Source organism: Prionailurus viverrinus, chromosome B2 (assembly GCF_022837055.1).
Source record: "Prionailurus viverrinus isolate Anna chromosome B2, UM_Priviv_1.0, whole genome shotgun sequence".
NCBI lineage: Eukaryota > Metazoa > Chordata > Mammalia > Carnivora > Felidae > Prionailurus > Prionailurus viverrinus.
This window is the reverse complement of record NC_062565.1, coordinates 144,580,314-144,598,348: the sequence shown is the minus strand read 5'-3', so window position 1 is coordinate 144,598,348 and position 18,035 is coordinate 144,580,314. Positions and strand designations below refer to the sequence as shown.

Sequence of the window (18,035 nt, the reverse complement as noted above, 5' to 3'; positions counted from 1 at the left end):
GGACAAACTGTATGGTGCTCATGATCTTTACGTCAGCTTCCAAGAGAAATGAAATGTCACCGTTTTGAGAAAAAAAAGAGGGCTATACCTCTCCCTTAACATACCAAAATCTAATTTAGAACAGGGGCCCACTCAATTTCCCATAAAGGGCGACAGAGCACGTTATTTTAAGCTCCGTAAGTCACATAGGTCTCTGTTGTTCTTTGCTTTTTTTTTTTTTTTTTAAATCCTATAAAAATGTAAAACCTGTTCTTAGTTCTGGGGCTGCACAAACACAGGCCAGGGGGCAGGAGTTGGTCCAGGGTCTGCAGCCTGTGACTTCTGACCTGTACCATGAAGAAAACAGAAAATAGGTTGCTATTTATGTATTTATTTTGAGAAGCGACTTTTCCCCAGGTGGTGGGAGACACAACTGTCAGCTCAGCAAGGCGAGGTAACAGGATGCACAGGTAACACTGGAAAAATGGGCAGCACTTTCAGGCTGGAAAACCAGAGCCCCAGAGGACATGTGTGGGGCCCAGAGAGGTCTGAGGCCCCAAAAAGAGCAGGAGGCATGTGTCTCTGTGTTCCTGAGATGTTTTTCCCGCCATTCACCGATATATACTGGCAAAGAGCTTAACCTAAGTGTTAAAATTTGAGGTTTAAATGTGACCCGGTCTCCTCAATGTCAGTGTCATTTTCTTACGCATTCATTCTTTCCACAATGGAAACTGCTTTCTCGTTGAGTATTCCTTACGCTCCTCTCTGGGAGGCAACATTTTCCCTCTGCCACTTTCCTATCAGACTGTCTTTTCTTTTAAAGACTGCCATATTTGAAAGACCACTGATAACTTATTCTCTTTAACTTAATTTGGCTTTATTTTCAAAAAACAAACATCTCCCTTTTCACCCTCCTTCAACGGCACTATCTTAGGCCATCACGGAAAATAACAGATGGCCCCCCATCTGTCAGTTCCTAGAACCTGAGAGAGTCTGTGAACCGAATCCTTTGGAACACACAACTAACGGAGACACGTGAGAGTAACAACCCACGAAGGCTGTCGTCTAGGTGAGCACAGGACACCACCTTTCAGACGCGGGATGGTGAGAGGGGAGGAGCAGCAGGGGAGTGCTGTCTGCTCTCAGCGGAGCCAGCTTCAGAGTCTCTGGGCTCAGGGAGAGGATGCTTCATTAATCACCAAAAACGACTCGAGCAAACACCAGGAAAAGAGTGGAGGGAGCGACAGGAGCCATCTAAGTCTCTGAGGTGAACTGGCAGAGAACTGAGGGGCTAGGAACGCCTGGCCTGGACTTGGAAAGCGTCCAGAAGCCGCCCCACGGTGGGGGAGAGATGGGGCCAGTAGGAAGAGGGAATCCGCTGAACACAAGCTCAACCACGTTAGTCACCAAGTTGCGCAGCACCAGAAACCAAGAACTAACTAACCAACTGAGTAGATGCTGAGCCAGTCCATTTCTAATCATATCCTGTGATGTTTTAAATGCCCTGTTCTAAAAATAAGAACCACCCAGCCTCATTTTAACAATTAAATCATACGGTTATCTTTGCTCAAATGGAATCTGAAAACTAAAAAAGATTTTGACCCCAAAAGGTTTGCGCCAATATTTCAACTCTTAAAGGTCCCAGAATGTCAAGCACGTGACCTTGAGCCCCCTCGTTACCTCTTTATTAGCTTTAAATATGTCTTTCTTGCAGGCTGCAGTGGTCCTCCACTCGAAGTAATGCACACAGTCTGTCGCAGTTACAAATTCAGGAGTTCCCTATTTTTAAAAAAATTAAAAATAAGTTACGATACTGCATGATGTAAGGGTTTTTTTTTTCTCTCTTAAAGTTAGAAACAGTAAAGGCTAATGAAAATTTGAAAGCAGAAAGAAGAGGGAGAGGAGGGAGGACACAACTGTTTTAGTTAATCAAGGTCATCAAGAAGTTCCCAAACGCAAAAATTATGAGACAAAAGCTTCATGAAATCATGCTGGAATTTTGGTATAATCGGTCCAAAACTGTTCTACTGCCCCAACTATGCAAAGCACAGTAAACTCATGGGATGCAATCCTCAGAGCCCTTCCACTCTCAAACTCCAAATGTTCTCTTAACCAAATGCCAACAAAATCAAAGCCAGAAAATGTGACCTCATACTTCCTGTAAGCTGAGGACGGACGCCCATCTGGACCCGACTGAGTTCACACACCAGCCTCGCTTCAGACACCCCACACTCAAGGGCAGCCCCTCCTAACAGACTGCAACCAAGGTGGACTCCAAAATGGCCAACCACAGCGCTGCTGGGTGATACGCGATACTGAATTTACCTCCATACGCCCACATGCAAATCTAGGGAGTTCTTCGCAATTCTGGTTCTTGTACGGTGAACGCAGAATTCTTGAGGGAAGTTAGTTAAAATTAAAGCAGCAGCTAGCTTATTCTGTAGCACAGACCTCCATATTTCATATCACTGCAAACAGATCTTTTTCCAAGGTTTCAACATAGACAACAGTGCAACTGACAGGCTGGTCCAAAATTAACAATGTAAGTTCTATTTTTAAAGTTCTTCAGAGGAGACATTATAGGTCTGAAGATGCAGGAAGTCACAGCACCAAATTCTAAAATGATACTTTAAAGCAAACTGATACCCACATTGAGTTTCACTCAACCTTATTTTTCTAAATACTTGCATTCTTACTCTGATCAGAGAACATTCATAAGACTTGTATATAAACTGCTTCTCCTAGGATGAGTACTGGGTGTTGTATAGAAACCAATTTGACAATAACTTTCATTTAAAAAAATAAATAAATAATAAAAATAAAAAATAAATTGCTTCTCCTAAAAGCTAGCAATTATTCACTGACAGTCCCTTTCTGAACACTAGAGATTAACAGCAAAAACTCGCATGCAATATACAGAGGATAAGAACAAACATCATGCTTTAAATAATTATTTATGTCCCCTTTCGATACTAGCAATACTTGAAAAAGTGATATTAGTGGCCATTGTCTGCTGGCCAAGGCTTCTCCTAGATAGATGTTGGCCTCTCCAATTTAATGTAAATGAGAAAACAAAAACCTTTTTTTAAAAAAAAAAAGTGCATTGCCCTAAAAACTACCATAATAAAATGCTATGAAAATAAGTTTTAGAAAAAAAATTATGCCTGCAATGTAAATGTTCAGCAGTGTTTCGAGTTTAAACATGCTAATCACCTTGAATTGTAGTTTTATACAGGATGTAGGTCAAGTTTCACTTAAAAGTTGTAACTACAGGCTAGGGTTTGTTTATGTATTGGTTCTTAATGGCGATGGCGTTTTGGTTGGGGTTTTCAGTTTGTGTTTTTAATTTTGCTCACTTATTCTTCCCGGAATGACACTGTAGTAAGAATGTCCAACAGACAAACATTTTTAACAAAAGGAAAGAACATTATAAAGTGACTGTGCGGACTCACCAAAGTTTTCCCACATAAGAAGGTGATGCTAGTCTGGATTTTGTGATTTGTGTTTTGCTTACAGGTCTCTGTTGTATTGAATTCCAGAAGAGATCTGGTTGCAGTTTTCAAAGAAGAATCACCTATTTGGAAAGGAAAGAGCATGAACAAGCTATAAAACATTCATGACCATAAAGCCATTTCCGAGCATAAACAAATTAAAAGTGGTACCATAATTCATCTGAAAATTCATAAACTTACAGGCTGTCCCTTCCCCAGAATTCTCCAGCTGAGGAATGGCATCTCCATCCACCCAGCTGTTCAAGACCCAAACACATTACATGAGTCCCAACTTTCTCTCATCTATCACATTGAATAAGTTGGAAAACTCTAATGGTTTTCCCTCCATCTCAAATCCATCCACTACTCTCCACCTCTACTACTGCTGCTACTAAAATCACTACCATCCCTCACCTACACTCTGGCAGCAGCATAGAATTGGTCCCCTTGCTCCACTCCTGACCCTCACCATCCTCCCTCCCCATCCACCTCGACAGATACAATCTCCAAAAACATAAGTCAGAATATACGTATAACTCAACTGCTCAAGTTCTTCAATAAATTCCCATCATATATACTATCAAAACAAAATTTTTTCCTTTCAAATTTTTATTTAAATTCTAGCTAGTTAATGTATAGTGTAACATTGGGTTCAGGAGTAGAATTTAGTGGTTCATTACTTACACAGAACACCCAGTGTTCAACACAAGTGCCAGCCTCAAAAATCAAAATTCTTTAGAATGGCCAAAAAGTGGAGTGATTACATTTCAGTTTTCCTGGTATATTACTGTAATAATCCAGAATAAAATGTCTATTCCATACCAAATACTGATAATTGGTATAAGCAGATTAGGACAAAGAGCACAGACAGATATGTGTGAATCAAACCTTGATATGTGACAGAGTAATAGATCAGTGGGCAAAGAAGAGACTTTCAATAAATGGAACTGAAAACAAAATGGAAAAAAGATAAAAACTGGATCCCTACCTACCACTGTACATGAAAATCAACTCTAAAGGAATTAAATAACATCAAACACCAAACTTTAGATAGAACTCTTGGTAGAAAACATAATTACCTTTTAGATCTTAATGTAGGAAAAATATTTAAGACTCAAAAGCATTAACTCTAAAATGTCAATATATTTGACTTAGTAAATTTAAAAGTTTACATTCACCAAAAAAAATAGCTTAAGGAAAACAGAAACAAGTTTTAAACTGGGAGATACACAGAACTGGCAAACTGGCAAAGAATTGGCATCAAAAATATATACATTCACACACACCCCCCCCAAAAAAAAAAAGGAAAGGAAAAAAATTTTATAATCCTAGAAAATGAAACAAAATAACCTCTAACTGAAAGAACATACAAAAAGAAGACAATGAGGAAAGACCGACACCTAGTCATGTCATGGTAAATTTTAATATCAAACGTAAAAATTCTAAAGCTTCTAGAAAGGTAGAATAGGTCACATGCAATAAATAACCCAATATAAAATGAACCAGATATGATCAAAGGGAAGAAAACCATGTCAGTAAATACACGAAGAGATGTACAACACCCCTACTGATCAAGGAATTACATATTGAGAACACATGGCATACTGATTACAACCATCCCATTGACAAAAGTTGAATACCAAGTGCTGGAAAAGAGATGGCCTAGCATGCCTTTGTTGCCTCCGCATGGCATTATGTCCTAATATCCGTGTATCCTGTGACCTACATATTCAACTCTTATGTATATACACAGAAGAAAACCATACTCATATACGTAGAACAAGAAACAAATGAAAGAACATCTCATGTTCCTCACACCAGCAAAACCGTGGAAACAACCCAAATGCCCATCAATAGAACCATGGATAACTTACCTTTGGGAGAGCCACATAATATCACAAAAGTGTTAGTAGGAACAAACCATGGTGAAAGATAACAATACGCTCCATCTTTAGAAACATAATATTGTTGTTACCACTTTAAGGCCCCCAAAATTACATATAGCATGATCTATGCTTTGTATAGAGTTAAAAATATTGGGCACGTACACACACACACACACACACACACACACACACTTTTGAGAGGCAGAGACACAGAGACAAAGAAAAGGAAGAAAAATTTAAATATAGGCTAATTATTACTCCCAGGGAAGGGAAACGGTGGCGGGGGGGAGGGGTGGTGAGGAAAACACAGAGACAGTGGTTATTCTCAGGTTCCTAGATTCTGTTAGAGATGGGGTTCATTACGTTATCCAAAACAGAAATTAATTAATTAATTAATTAAAAAACAGAAAAAGGTTAGCCCACGGATTAGTTATGACTGCGTATCATAAACTCAGGATTATAACTGGTCCATTTCGATACAAATACCTGATATCTTTTTGTGAAAAGAAATAAAGGAGGAAGAAGAGGGGGAGGGGTCAAAATTAAGATGCCAGTGGAGACAGGATAATGGATTTCAGAGCTGCCCCCAGAGCACCAGGCTCACAGTACATTGGTTCTTTCTCCTGACTGCCTGCCCGCCTGTCTTTGTGCAAAGGTCCACCTGAATCGCTCTCTCCCCTAAAATTCCCGGGATCCGTCCGAAAATCTTTTTCCTCGACCAAAAGAGCACACAAGCCCAGAGGAGTCTCCGGGACCGAGGACAGCGCCCCGTGGACAGCGCCCGTAAGCCCCGCCTACGGCAGGCGGGCCTAGGGCCGGGAGACGGGGCGGGGCTTCGACGAGCCCCTGCAGCGCTGCGCTCCAGGAGACACGGAGGGCGGGCAAGGACCACAGGAAGCGGCAAGCGCTGTGGCCAGAAGGGGGCGCTCACAGGCCGCAGCCCCCCCCACCTTGAAGACCCTCCCCCGCGCCTCCTGTCCCCCCACACAGCGGCCCCTTCCGGCCCTGTGCCCAGAGCTCCCGGGGGCTCCTCATAACAGCTGGGTCCGCCCTGAAAAGGAAACGCGGAGGGCCCTGGCCTCGGGCTGGGAGGGATCCAGCCAACCTCTGCCGCCGCGGCACTGGGCACCAGCATCCCTAAGCGCCAGGCCCCCATCAGCATCGCACCCGCCTGTCCACCTCGCCTTCTTCCTCTGCCCACTCCACCCGGTGGCCGGGACCGGCTGCCAACCGGGGCACTCGGGGAGAGGCCGCAGCGAACCGCGGCAGACAACCGCGGCAACCGGCCAGCCTGGCCGTCCTCCCCGGACGAGAGCCGGGTGAGGACTGCGGGGCCGCGGCCAGCACGCCAGGCCCACGGCCAGCTCCCGAGGACGGCGCCAAATGGGCTGGGCCGCGCTCGCCGGGCCCGCCAGACCGCGCCGGGTCCTCCAGACCGCGCGCCGGGCCCGCCAGACCACGCTCTCCAGGCCGGGTCCGCCAGACCAGACCGCACTGGCGGGGCCCCACCAGACCAGACCGCGCCGGGTCCTCCAGGCCGCGCTCTCCAGGCCGGGTCCTCCAGACCAGGCTGCGCGCGCCAGGCCCGCCAGACCGCGGTCTCCAGGCCGGGCCCGCCAGACCAGGCCGCGCTCGCCCGGGCCCGCCAGGCCGCGCCGGGTCCTCCAGACCGCGCTCTCCAGGCCGGGTCCGCCAGACCGCGCTGGGTCCGCCAGACCGCGCGCTGGGCCCGCCAGACCGCGCGCTGGGTCCTCCAGACCGCGCGCTGGGCCCGCCGGACCGCGCCAGGCCCGCCAGACCGCGCGCGCCAGGTCCTCCAGACCGCGCTCTCCAAGCCGGGTCCGCCAGACCAGGCCGCGCTCGCTGGGCCCGCCAGACCAGGCCGCGCTCGCCGGGCCCGCCAGATCGCGCCGGGTCCTCCGGACCGCGCCGGGCCGCGCGCGCCAGGTCCTCCAGACCACGGTCTCCAGGCCGGGTCCTCCAAACCAGGCCACGCGCGCCAGGCCCACCAGACGGCGCTCTCCAAGCCGGGTCCGCCAGACCAGGCCGCGCTCTCCAGGCCAGGCCGCGCCGGGTCCTACAGACCCTGCGTACCAGGCCCGCCAGGCCACGCTCACCAGGGCCCGCCAGACCGCGCCGGGTCCTCCAGACCGCGCTCTCCAGGCCAGGTCCGCCAGACCAGGCCGAGCTCGCCCGGGCCCACCAGACCAGACCGCGCTGGCGAGGCCCCACCAGACTAGACCGCGCCGGGTCCTCCAGGCCGCGCTCTCCAGGCCGGGTCCTCCAGACCAGGCTGCGCGCGCCAGGCCCGCCAGACCGCGGTCCCCAGGCCGGGCCCGCCAGACCAGGCCGCGCTCGCCTGGGCCCGCCAGACCAAACCGTGCTTGCCGGGCCCGCCAGGCCGTGGCGAGTCTGCCAGACCTCGGTCTCCAGGCCAGGTCCCCCAGACCGCGCCGGGTCCGCCAGACCACGCGCTGGGTCCGCCAGACAGCGCTCTCCAGGCCGGGCCCTCCAGGCCGCGCTCGCCCGGGCCCGCCAGACCAGGCCGCACTCACCCGGACCCGCCAGACCAGGCCACGCTCTACCGGCCAGGCCGCGTCCGGTCCTCCCGACCCTGCGCACCAGGGGGCCCGCCAGGCCACGCTCGCCCGTACCCGCCAGACCAGGCCACGCTCTACAGGCCAGGCCGCGCCGGGTCCTGCAGACCCTGCGCGCCAGGCCCGCCAGGCCACGCTCGCCCGTACCCGCCAGACCAGGCCACGCTCTACAGGCCAGGCCGCGCCGGGTCCTGCAGACCCTGCGCGCCAGGCCGCGCTCACCAGAGCCCGCCAGACCAGGCCGCGCTCCAGGCCTACCAGGCCTCGCCTGCAACCCTCGGCGCCCCCGGCCGAGCCCAGCCGAGCTCGCAACTCGGCCTCGCTGAGGCCGCAAGCCCCAGCGGTCCCAACTTCGCAGGCAGCCTCAGGGCCCACCGCACGGCCACCGGGCCTCCCCAACACCTCGATCAGGGCCTGTCAGACAGGCAGACAGCCCTCCCCGTGCTAGTCACCAATGTGCTCCAGCAAGGCTTCCCCCGTTACCCACTTTCCCTTCTTTATCGTGTCGTGTCCTTCAACGTGTACTATTCACGTGTCCTTTCACCAAACGAAGAATCCTCCTAGCTGCCCAATTTTTCCCTCCAGCTGCTGCCTCATTTTTCTGCCCCTCTTTGTATTAACACTCTTCAAAAGAGATTTCTATTCTTGCTACCACCAATTACCCTCCCCTCTCTAATACTCCCCCCTCCGTCCCTTGCACTGGCTGCTCCCCCCAGAGCCACCTGACTCCCTCAGCTCCAAGTCTTTGCTTAAATGTCACCTTCTCAGCGACACTTACCCCGTTTAATATTCTTGAACACACACACTCCCGAGACCTCCAGCACTCCTGACTGTCCCTCCTTTTCTTTTTTACATCCATCATACTCTAATACGCTACCTAGCCAGTGTTTGTGTTTGTCTCCCACTCAACTACTAGTATGTAAGCTCCACAAGAAAAGGGATTTTTGTCTGTTTTAGTGACTGAGTCATTCAAGTATTTGTTACAAATAAATAAATGAATATTAAGTGTTGGCTGTTTCAAAATATAATTTATACATATATCTTTTCAGATGTGACTTAACCAAGTAAATCAGAATAAAATATACAACTTGTTCAACTATCCCCATATAGTTAGGGTGGGCCAGCACATTTGCCACAGTTAACAATGCTACAAAAAAAAAAAAAAAAAACAAAACAAAAAAAAACTTGTACAAAAAATCTGTATACAGTACTAATTCCTCTACTGGTTAAGATTTACAAAAGTAGGTTATGGGAATCTGGGTTTTGAAGTCTAACAGATATTATTGCCAGACTCTCAGGAGAGGCCGTAAGACAGAAACAGGAGTTCTATCTAAAACTCTCCCAGATATCATCTTAAATATCCAGTAGAATTATATGTTTTTTTTTTAAAAAGGAAAGAATACAGGGCTTAAGAGGAAAAGAGATTTTCACATCTTAGGAGTCAGAGATGCAAAATTCAGTGCAGCGATCAACCTGAATGACTGTCATAGATTTCCCCCAGTGCGCACAAGAATCAAACCATCCAACTAGCATCTGAAGTCAGGGGCCAGCCTCCTGAGAGTAAAGGAAGTCACTTGATGCGGCAACTACAACCGGATTCACTGTGTCCTACCCAGGTCACCAGCAAGAAGCCGGTCAGAATCCGAGGCTTTGACGGTAAGTAACCGCAATTACCACCCTTCCCTGGTGGGTATGTTACTTCAGCTACATGTGCTAACAGGTTTCCTGAAGTAGATATACATAGTTTTTTAGCCCTCAGAAAGATTAACTCAATTAAGGCCAAAGAATTAACATTTGGGATGTCAGGAGGAATGTGAGCATAGTATTTCTACCTACTTGCAATGTTCAATGTTATGACTCCAACCCACAGGTTACAACTGAGTCGCAACTGATTGAGACGGGTGACACAGTACTAGAACTTAGAAATTCTAAGAGAATTTCAGGCTTATGAGAAGTTTCAACTATTAAATTTATAATTATTGTTACTAAGTTCTAACTTTCAGATCAGACATCTGAAGTACTTTAAAAGGAAATCAAATAGGTGAAACGTATACGTCGTTTTAAATTGTGGTGAAGGTGGTTCAACTAGGTCGTAAACAGAACCAAATGTTGTTCATGGGTCCCCTAAAAATGGCTGCTGAACTCTGCTAGATTTATATACGTAGCAGTACCGTTTGCCTAAGAAAGAACTAATTCAAGATTTTTTAAATCAAAACTGATGTAGTGTTGTTTAAACCAAAGTTGAGGTCTTACTATCCATTTCTAAGAACAGAAACGGCCTTTGTGGGCACTAACGCACATCGATGATTACCTTCCCAAAGGGTTACAGAACCACCATCTTCCCGTTTAAACTTCTGCACATTTGATAGAAGAAAAATGAGATTTCATTATTGCTTTGATTTGCATTTATACCTGGCTTACGAATGAAGTTGTACTGAGCGTCTTGGATTTCTTCTATTGTAAACCGCCAGTCTTCAGACTGCCATTTTTCCTTGGGTTCTTGGTCCTTCGCCTGCACCCCGCCCCCGCCCCTGACCTTTTTTTAAGTTTATTTACTTATTTTGAGGCAGGGAGGGGCAGAGAGAGGGAGAGAGAGAATCCCAAGCGGGCTCTGCACTATCAGTGCAGAGCCTGACATGGGGCTTGATCTCACAAACTGTGAAATCATGACCTGAGCCAATACCAAGAGTCGGACAGGACACCAAGAGTCACCTCGGTGACTGAGCCACCCAGGTGCCCCAGGCTGTGTGTTTTTCTAATCATTTATTAAGAGAAGCTCCTACCACCCCTAGATTATATATCTATTTTGCTACATTTCTTCCCGATGTTCTAATCATTTTAATTTTAACTGATCTGTAATTTCCGTTATAGGGTACGAAGGAGAGGTCTAAAGCTGTTTCCTAACAGATAAATTGCTAAATTACACCCAAACTTTTGGTTATACATTAACTTCTCATATATATTTTGATCTATTGCTTTCCTAGCTTTTCTGTTCTCCTACCTATTGGGAGCTCCAGTTTTTGTAGCTGTTTTCAGAAGTCACATTTTTTTTTCCTTTCTAACAAGTTCATAGGGAGTTAGTTTCTCAGCTGCCCTCTCAGAGCCGGGAGTTCAGACTTCCCACCGTGGTTCCGCATATTACCTCTCGAACCGTCCGATGTGACCCTATAACTCACAGAGCAACACGGCCTCAAATAAGGACACGGGCTCTGGAGCTTGCCTGTCAGCATTCACCTCTGACAAGCTCCTGTATCTATTTTGTGCTTCAGTTTCTTCATTTATAAAATCAGGGAAATGGAGCCACCTACTTCAAAAAGTTGCTGAAAGAGCTAAAGAAGATATTTTACTTAAAAACATAATGCCTGGCACATAAGCGCATAACAAATTTAGTTATTATTTAGTTATGAAACCAAATTTTTTAAAAGTTTTTTTCACATTTATTTTTGAGAGAGACAGAGTGTGAGTGGGGGAGGGCCAGAGAGAAAAAAGGAGACAGAGAATCGGAAGCAGGCTCCAGGCTCTGAGCTGTCAGCAAAGAGCACAACGTGGGGCTTGAACCCATGAACCATGAGATCATGACTTGAGAAGTCGGACACTCAACTGACTGAGCCACCCAGGTGTCCCAAAACCAAATTTATAATAACACAGTCGGTTATTTCTATTATATAATACAAATTAGCAGAACTAGATCTGACTCAAGATTATCTCTGTGCTAGTGTGAAAGTCATTTGCACCCGCTTTTACTACTTTGCTTTCTTGAGGTGAAGGACAGGGCGATGCTGAAAGTCTCCATTATCCAGCGTATGTCCTCTCCTTCTGGGAGTGTGAAGTTCAGGGGAAAGTATCTGTCGTGTGTGTCTGGGAGTAAAATGAGACCAGAAACTGCTAGTTTGTATCTTAATCAACCTGTAACTTGGCTTTCGAGTCATCTAGTTACCTCTGGCTTCTCCCCTTTAACCAACCTCTCCTATTCCATTGGGCCCAGCTTCCTAAAAATGCATTTTATCAGATCACCTCCCCCATTACTGTCACACAGAATCTATGATGGATCCACTACCAACATCTCAGCAAAGATCGACTCACCCGCCTGGTTTTCAAAGCCAACTCAACTTGGTCATTGTCAAATTCTGTCCAGCCAACCTAACTTCACAAATCATACCTCTAGCGATTTACTTGTCTGTATCCAACATCCATCAGCTGCACTGTATTTCATCAGTCGGAAACACTGTAGTCAAATATTATGGTGAAGTCAAGAGGAAAACTACCTTTCCTTTTTCTGGAAACCTGAGTAACACTGACCAACAGGCCCACTAGTGCCCTCCTTCATGAAGCATCAAAACAGAACGGCAGGAAGTTGGCCATGTCGTTTGCAAGTTTTTAAATCTATGAGAAAATACAATTTGTCCAACCCACGACTTCAGAATAACATGGCGCTTTCTCAGACCTCCGTCCTGAGCCTCAACCCCCTCTTACCAGTGTTTTCAATCTAGACAGGGGCCCCGTCGGAAGAGAAGGAAACTAAGAGAAGCTGCCTCCACCAGCAGACCTCACAGACCTTACTCTTATCACTCTAACCATTACTTTCTAAAAAGCCCTTTTAACTGTGTTTAGGCGTTTTCGTTAAAAATGACAGACAGAGCTACCACGGCAAGCTGACCCTCCCAACTGTAAACACCTGAGTGCCCTCTCCCAGCGACCACCCTGTCCCCAGTCACATGCAGGCCTTCGTTTCATGACGGTCCTTCACGGTCACACTGCACTGTTCAAACTGTGTTGGTCGGAGGTCACTACGGACATCCGTGGACCAACCAAGAGAAAGGGCTGCCATGTTTAGCTCTGCCCTGCGTCTCTTCCTTTAACCCTCCCCACCCCCCCCACCCCTCCCCCCCACCCTTTGCTGTTCCATGTAACTTGGTAGGGCGGCTGCTGTTGGCCACCTTGGGCCCCTCATCCTCACCAGTAAGAAAGGGATCCTAACCCCAGAGGAGGGCATTTGGGGAAATGAAATGAGTCCTGGGAAAGAAAAGTCTGCACTCCTTTCTCCTGGATTGGTGGTTCTCAGGACTATTTAATTTTTAATATAAGCTGAAAACTGGTGACCACCTCTTGTCCCATGTGAATACGGACAACCGGAAGGGTAGAAGCGGGTCAGGGGCTGGGCACCAGCTGGAAGAAGTAAGTGTGAAGCAGGGAGAAAGTAAAGATGGGGTTTAAGAAAAACGTAAGAAGGCAGAGCCATATAAGAAACATCCTTCTGTATCAATAGATACAAATGTGCACAATTCTTCGTGACAATAGATACAAATGTGCACAATTCTCCGTGATTGGCCAACAGTATCCACTAGATGGAAGTAAGCTAATCTGATCTCACACTGGACAACTAAAATTGTTACCACTTAATTATAAAAGATAAAAATATAAGCATACGTGTAGACAGCTCTATGTACATAGTCATTTTTGCAAAACTGGGATCCCACACAACCAGTAAAGTAAGGAGAACTTTCTACTTACCCACAGAGTGATAGCTGCTTGTCTTGGAGTCGTACATACAAACAGCACTTGCTTGCCCACACTGGGCAATATCCAGATTTCCACAGATGCTGATCTTATAAAGCATGTTATTTTTGGTATCAACAGCTTCCCATGTATAACTAGAAAGGAAGAAAAACAATTTGTCACTGTCACTGATCTGCCAATAATTAAGCTTCTCCCTGGCTTCACATGCAAGCCACATTTACTTAAGACTGCCACAACCTAAAAGACACACTTTCGTCAGCCAAAAAATACTAAAGTCAAACTATGTTAAGTTGAACAGAAGCCAGGGCAGAAACCACTAAATACCACCTCGCGCTGGTTCAGTCCGCCCTGAAGCTGCCACAAGACTGACCATCATCAAAATACTTAAAACTCTACCATTAAACAGCATCAACTCACATAAGTAACTGCCCCAGAATCATGTTGAATATAAGATCACAACCTTTCCAGTCAGCACTGGAATGCTGAAGAGCCAAAGAATTGGTTTAAACTTTGGTTATTCTATATAAACACTAGCGATGGCATGAAAGACAGTCTCGGGTTTTACCTTTTACGGCTACAGTTCACATCCAAAGGGACAAGACAAAGTGGTGCAATGAATCAACTATTGGCTTCAAAATCAGACAAACTTTACTTAAGCTGGACCCACTACATCAAGCATTTCACAGGCATTAAAACACTCTCCGTTCAAACCTCTGCCAAGTAAACACCGAGTACTTGTTAAGGAGTCAATCTGCATACGTGGGACAAAATGATGGCTTGTCCGTTCTGTCAAAGCAATTATTCTCCATTCTCTACTCTTCCTGGGGAGAATGTTTTGTCGTTTTTGTAAAACAGGGGTCATTTCCTCAGCAAGGCTAAAGACAGGAAATGAGGAAAGCAACGAAGAAGTTCCTTGCAAAATGCAAAGATACTGTATTAATTCAACAGTCGCTGGAGAGAAGGCTTAGGAGTTGTTGGGGTGGGGGTGGGGGGACACCTGGAGGTCACTGAACCCTGAGACCACTGAGGTGTAGCCAGAGCTGATCTCCCCAAAGCAGCACCTTGATGACAGAAGGCACTCGCTCACAGAAGTGGCGATGCACTTCCCAGAGCCCCCTTCCGCCGGGCCTCAGGACAAAGACTCCACAACCCAGCAGGCAACATGGCCCTCCCCTGCAGGGATGTGGGCCCCCTCTCCTCCTCCCCACCCTCCAGCAGCCCTGTCCAGTAACAGACGAGCCCCAAGAGCGGGGTGGTGGCAGGCAACGAACCAAGCATTCTCCCGAACCTAGGTGTGGGGACTGACCAGAATTTCCGTGCCAAGAAGCAAAGGGACAGGAACACCCCAGAGTGCTCCCCTAGAGGTTCTGACAGCCAGCTACTGGAAACCTGAAAAACAGGCCGGGCGGGCGGGAGGTAAGGCCAGGCTCAGAAGCAGTTACCATTGAACTAAGCTTCTTGTTTTTATTTTGTATTTTTATGTTTTCAAGCTTAGTTGACACACAATGTTAATTAGTTTCAAGTGTGCAACATGGTAATTCATTCTCTCTCTTCCTCAGGCTGTGCTCACAAGTGAAGTTACCATCGGCCACCATACAACCTGTTACAATACCGTGGACTTTATTCCCTGTGCTGTGCCTTTTATCCCCGTGCCTTGTTCATTCCGTAACTGGAAACCTTTTCCTCCCTCTCTCCTCCACCCAAGTTATCTACGCCCCCAGGCACCCCCTTCCCTCTGGCATCCACCAATTTTGAACTCAGCGTCTTTATCAGTAACCCCTTAGAGTTATCTCCTAAAGTCATGAGGGCTAAAGACAAGAGAAAATAACCCAAGTATGACCAGGCATGAGAACGTCATCAATAAAGGCCTGTTTCCTTTGACCTTCACTAGCCTTTCTTTATTCATTTGCTTCACAAATATTTCTTAAGTACTCACTGCAGAGGCACTGAGGGGTGCAGCGATGATCAGAGACCAAAAGCCCCCTGTCCTCCAGGGGAGGACAGAACATAAACAGGTAAACAAATACACAGTAAACAAAAATAAAATGAACAGGTAAGCCATTTCACACGCTGGTACGCCAAGTGCAATGACAAAACAAACCAGCGTGGGATAGGAAATGACCAAGGGCGTACTTGAGCCTGGAAAGTCTTGAGATAGTGTTTTCCTGGGACCCGAACAACAAAAAGGAGCAACTCAGGGGAAGATATATGGTGGGAAGAATATTCCGGCAGATGGACCACTGCTAGGCCCCGAGGAGGGAATGAATTTAGCACCCCGACAGAAAAGGGAAGAGGGCAAAGAGGCTGGAGGGAGACCGGTAAGCAGAGCAAGCAGCAGGTTAAGGTCAAGGACATGGGGAGACTGGCTACACCGGGGCTTTGCTTTGCAGAGTAAACAATGTCGTTTTGATCTAGTATTTGAAACAAAGGAAGGCCACTCAAAGACACTATGGATCTTTCCTTAAAATTTTAAGCTAGTGTTTTTATTTTGCAGAGTATTAGCAAAACTTTTCTATTAATTACAGTTGATTTTTAAAAAATGCTAATCTCTTATTCAAGAGCAACGGCCATGTTTTTCTGGGATACTAACACATCAAATCTAACACCTTAATAGTGGTATCATGAAAGTGTTTCACAATCCTGAGTATATGAGCGAGGTACATAAAGGTATCATTTTAGAATGAATCAACTAGTAGGAATCAACTCTAAAGCAATCCACACAGCGCCTAAAATGCTACGCTTTTCTTAAAAACAGAATTCCGCTGCTGGTTTTGCAGAGGTGATATTTAAATAAGGTAGTTGTAAAAAGTGTGTGTTTAGGGAGCAGAAAAGAGATGGGGGGGGGAAGCAAAATGGGGAAGATTGTCTTCATTTTCTGGAAATCAGTGTCCCTAGCAAGAAAATGGTTGCTCTGTCCAATTTTATTTCTTTTCTCCATTTGCATTTCCTATTTGCTCTGTCAAGATTTATCAAAATGGTAAGTGGCTGTGGGAGTGAGGGGCAATGAGGACCCTATGAAAGTTCTTGGGCGCTGGCTTCTTTCTGGGGGTTGCCAGAGCCACCTACCACAGGGCAGCCCCTCCAGGCTGGCACCTTCAGTGACACTCACAAACCCAACCTGAAACACCCAGGTTCGAAGACTCCTTGGCCACGCCACTTAAAAATGACGGAATGGCCACGGCATGTTTCTAATCTACACTACCAAGCGTCTGGAAGAAAATATTTGCAAGCTGAGCGGAAATGCAGTCTACACACACACATACACTTGCGCGCACATCTTGAATACGTCTGCTATACAAACATCTCCCGCAACGAGACAGGTCTGAAAGCCTGTGGGCGTCTCCTTGAATCTCTAACACCCCAATCTGCATCAAGTCTTCCAGGTCACTGTGGCTTCTACCCTATACACCACCCCCGCCCCCACCCCCACCCCGAGGGAAAGGACGGGGCACAAGGAGGTGTAACAAGGGAGAACCACAAAGGCCCAAGGAAGCAGTTGGTCAATGGGCAACAGCACCAGCAGCCCTGCCCGCTGTCCCAGCCTTGCGACACCCGGCCAACATCCTCAGAGGAGAGGACGCAGCCGATTCCCAGTGAGAACTGCTCTTCTGGACACGTCTTCTGTGCGAGAACCTTGGCTTTGAAAAGTTAGCAAAAGCAAGCAAGACCCTTGCCGTTCTACCTCACTTTCCAGAGCGTGAAACGTAGTCAGCCGACGTCCCCCTCCCACTCTCCAAAAATCCAAATCCATTTCCATGCAAACCTGACGACTCTAGATACGCACGTAGGCACAGTAAGTCCTCTCGATCCACAGCTGTGACGCCAGCACGACTGGCAGTGCCCACCGTGCAACGCTGGCTCTTGGTAGGTGTCCCCAGCCGCATGGCTCCTCATGGTGGTCACAGCCTCCCCTCCCAGAACGATGATGAGCAGGCCCAGGGCCGCCGGGAACAAAGCCATGGGGGACCAGGGCGGTGGCTCTGCACGCCTCTCCCAGCAAAGCCACCGTCCTCCCACGGTCCCGAGCACCCTGGCCTGGGAGCCAAAGATCCCAAGGCTCAGAAGACCAAGTCCCCCGCCCAGAGCCACAGAGCCATGAAATGTGCCTGGTCTACCTGAGCTCCGAGGGCAAGTGCTTAACCACTCCAGCGAACTGCTTCATTTCGTTTCAATTTTCAAAAGCGTTTTTAACTTCGCAGAAAATAGTTTCAATTACAACACTGAAACTGACAAAATATTCCACAAAACTTTAGTTGAAGTCCTGTCGCAATAAATGCCTCCGAAACGACACATTCCGTCCGTACTGCGTGGGCTCCCAGACTGAGCGAAGCCACAGTGAGCCCGTGGAAGACCCAGGCTGCCCCAGCCACGGTGGCCCACAGACCGTGCGCTTGCCGAACTCGAGCTCCCCCCAGGGTTTGCACTTCTGCTCTCGACCCCCGTCCGCTTCCGCTGCTCTTCTGCACAGTCTGAACCGCCGAACCCCAAAGGCGCCTTCTGCAACCTCTTTCCTCACTCACCCGGTGGTTCCTGAGGAAAGGGCATCGATCCCTGAGCCCCCTACC

The 18,035-nt window shown here is 47.5% G+C and overlaps 1 protein-coding gene across 2 annotated transcripts in view; it reads right to left on the bottom strand.

Annotated features, from left to right (window-relative positions):
• The window catches only part of IGF2R (insulin like growth factor 2 receptor), a 105,367-nt gene that overhangs the window by 70,940 nt on the left and 16,392 nt on the right, over nt 1-18,035 (bottom strand). For both annotated transcript variants that reach the window (XM_047858262.1, XM_047858261.1), the window contains exons 2-4: nt 13,465-13,604; nt 3,432-3,553; nt 1,660-1,758 (exon numbers count right to left, since the gene is read on the bottom strand). In XM_047858262.1, coding sequence (XP_047714218.1) covers nt 1,660-1,758; nt 3,432-3,553; nt 13,465-13,604 — 361 coding nt within the window. The remainder of the gene's footprint in view (nt 1-1,659; nt 1,759-3,431; nt 3,554-13,464; nt 13,605-18,035) is intronic.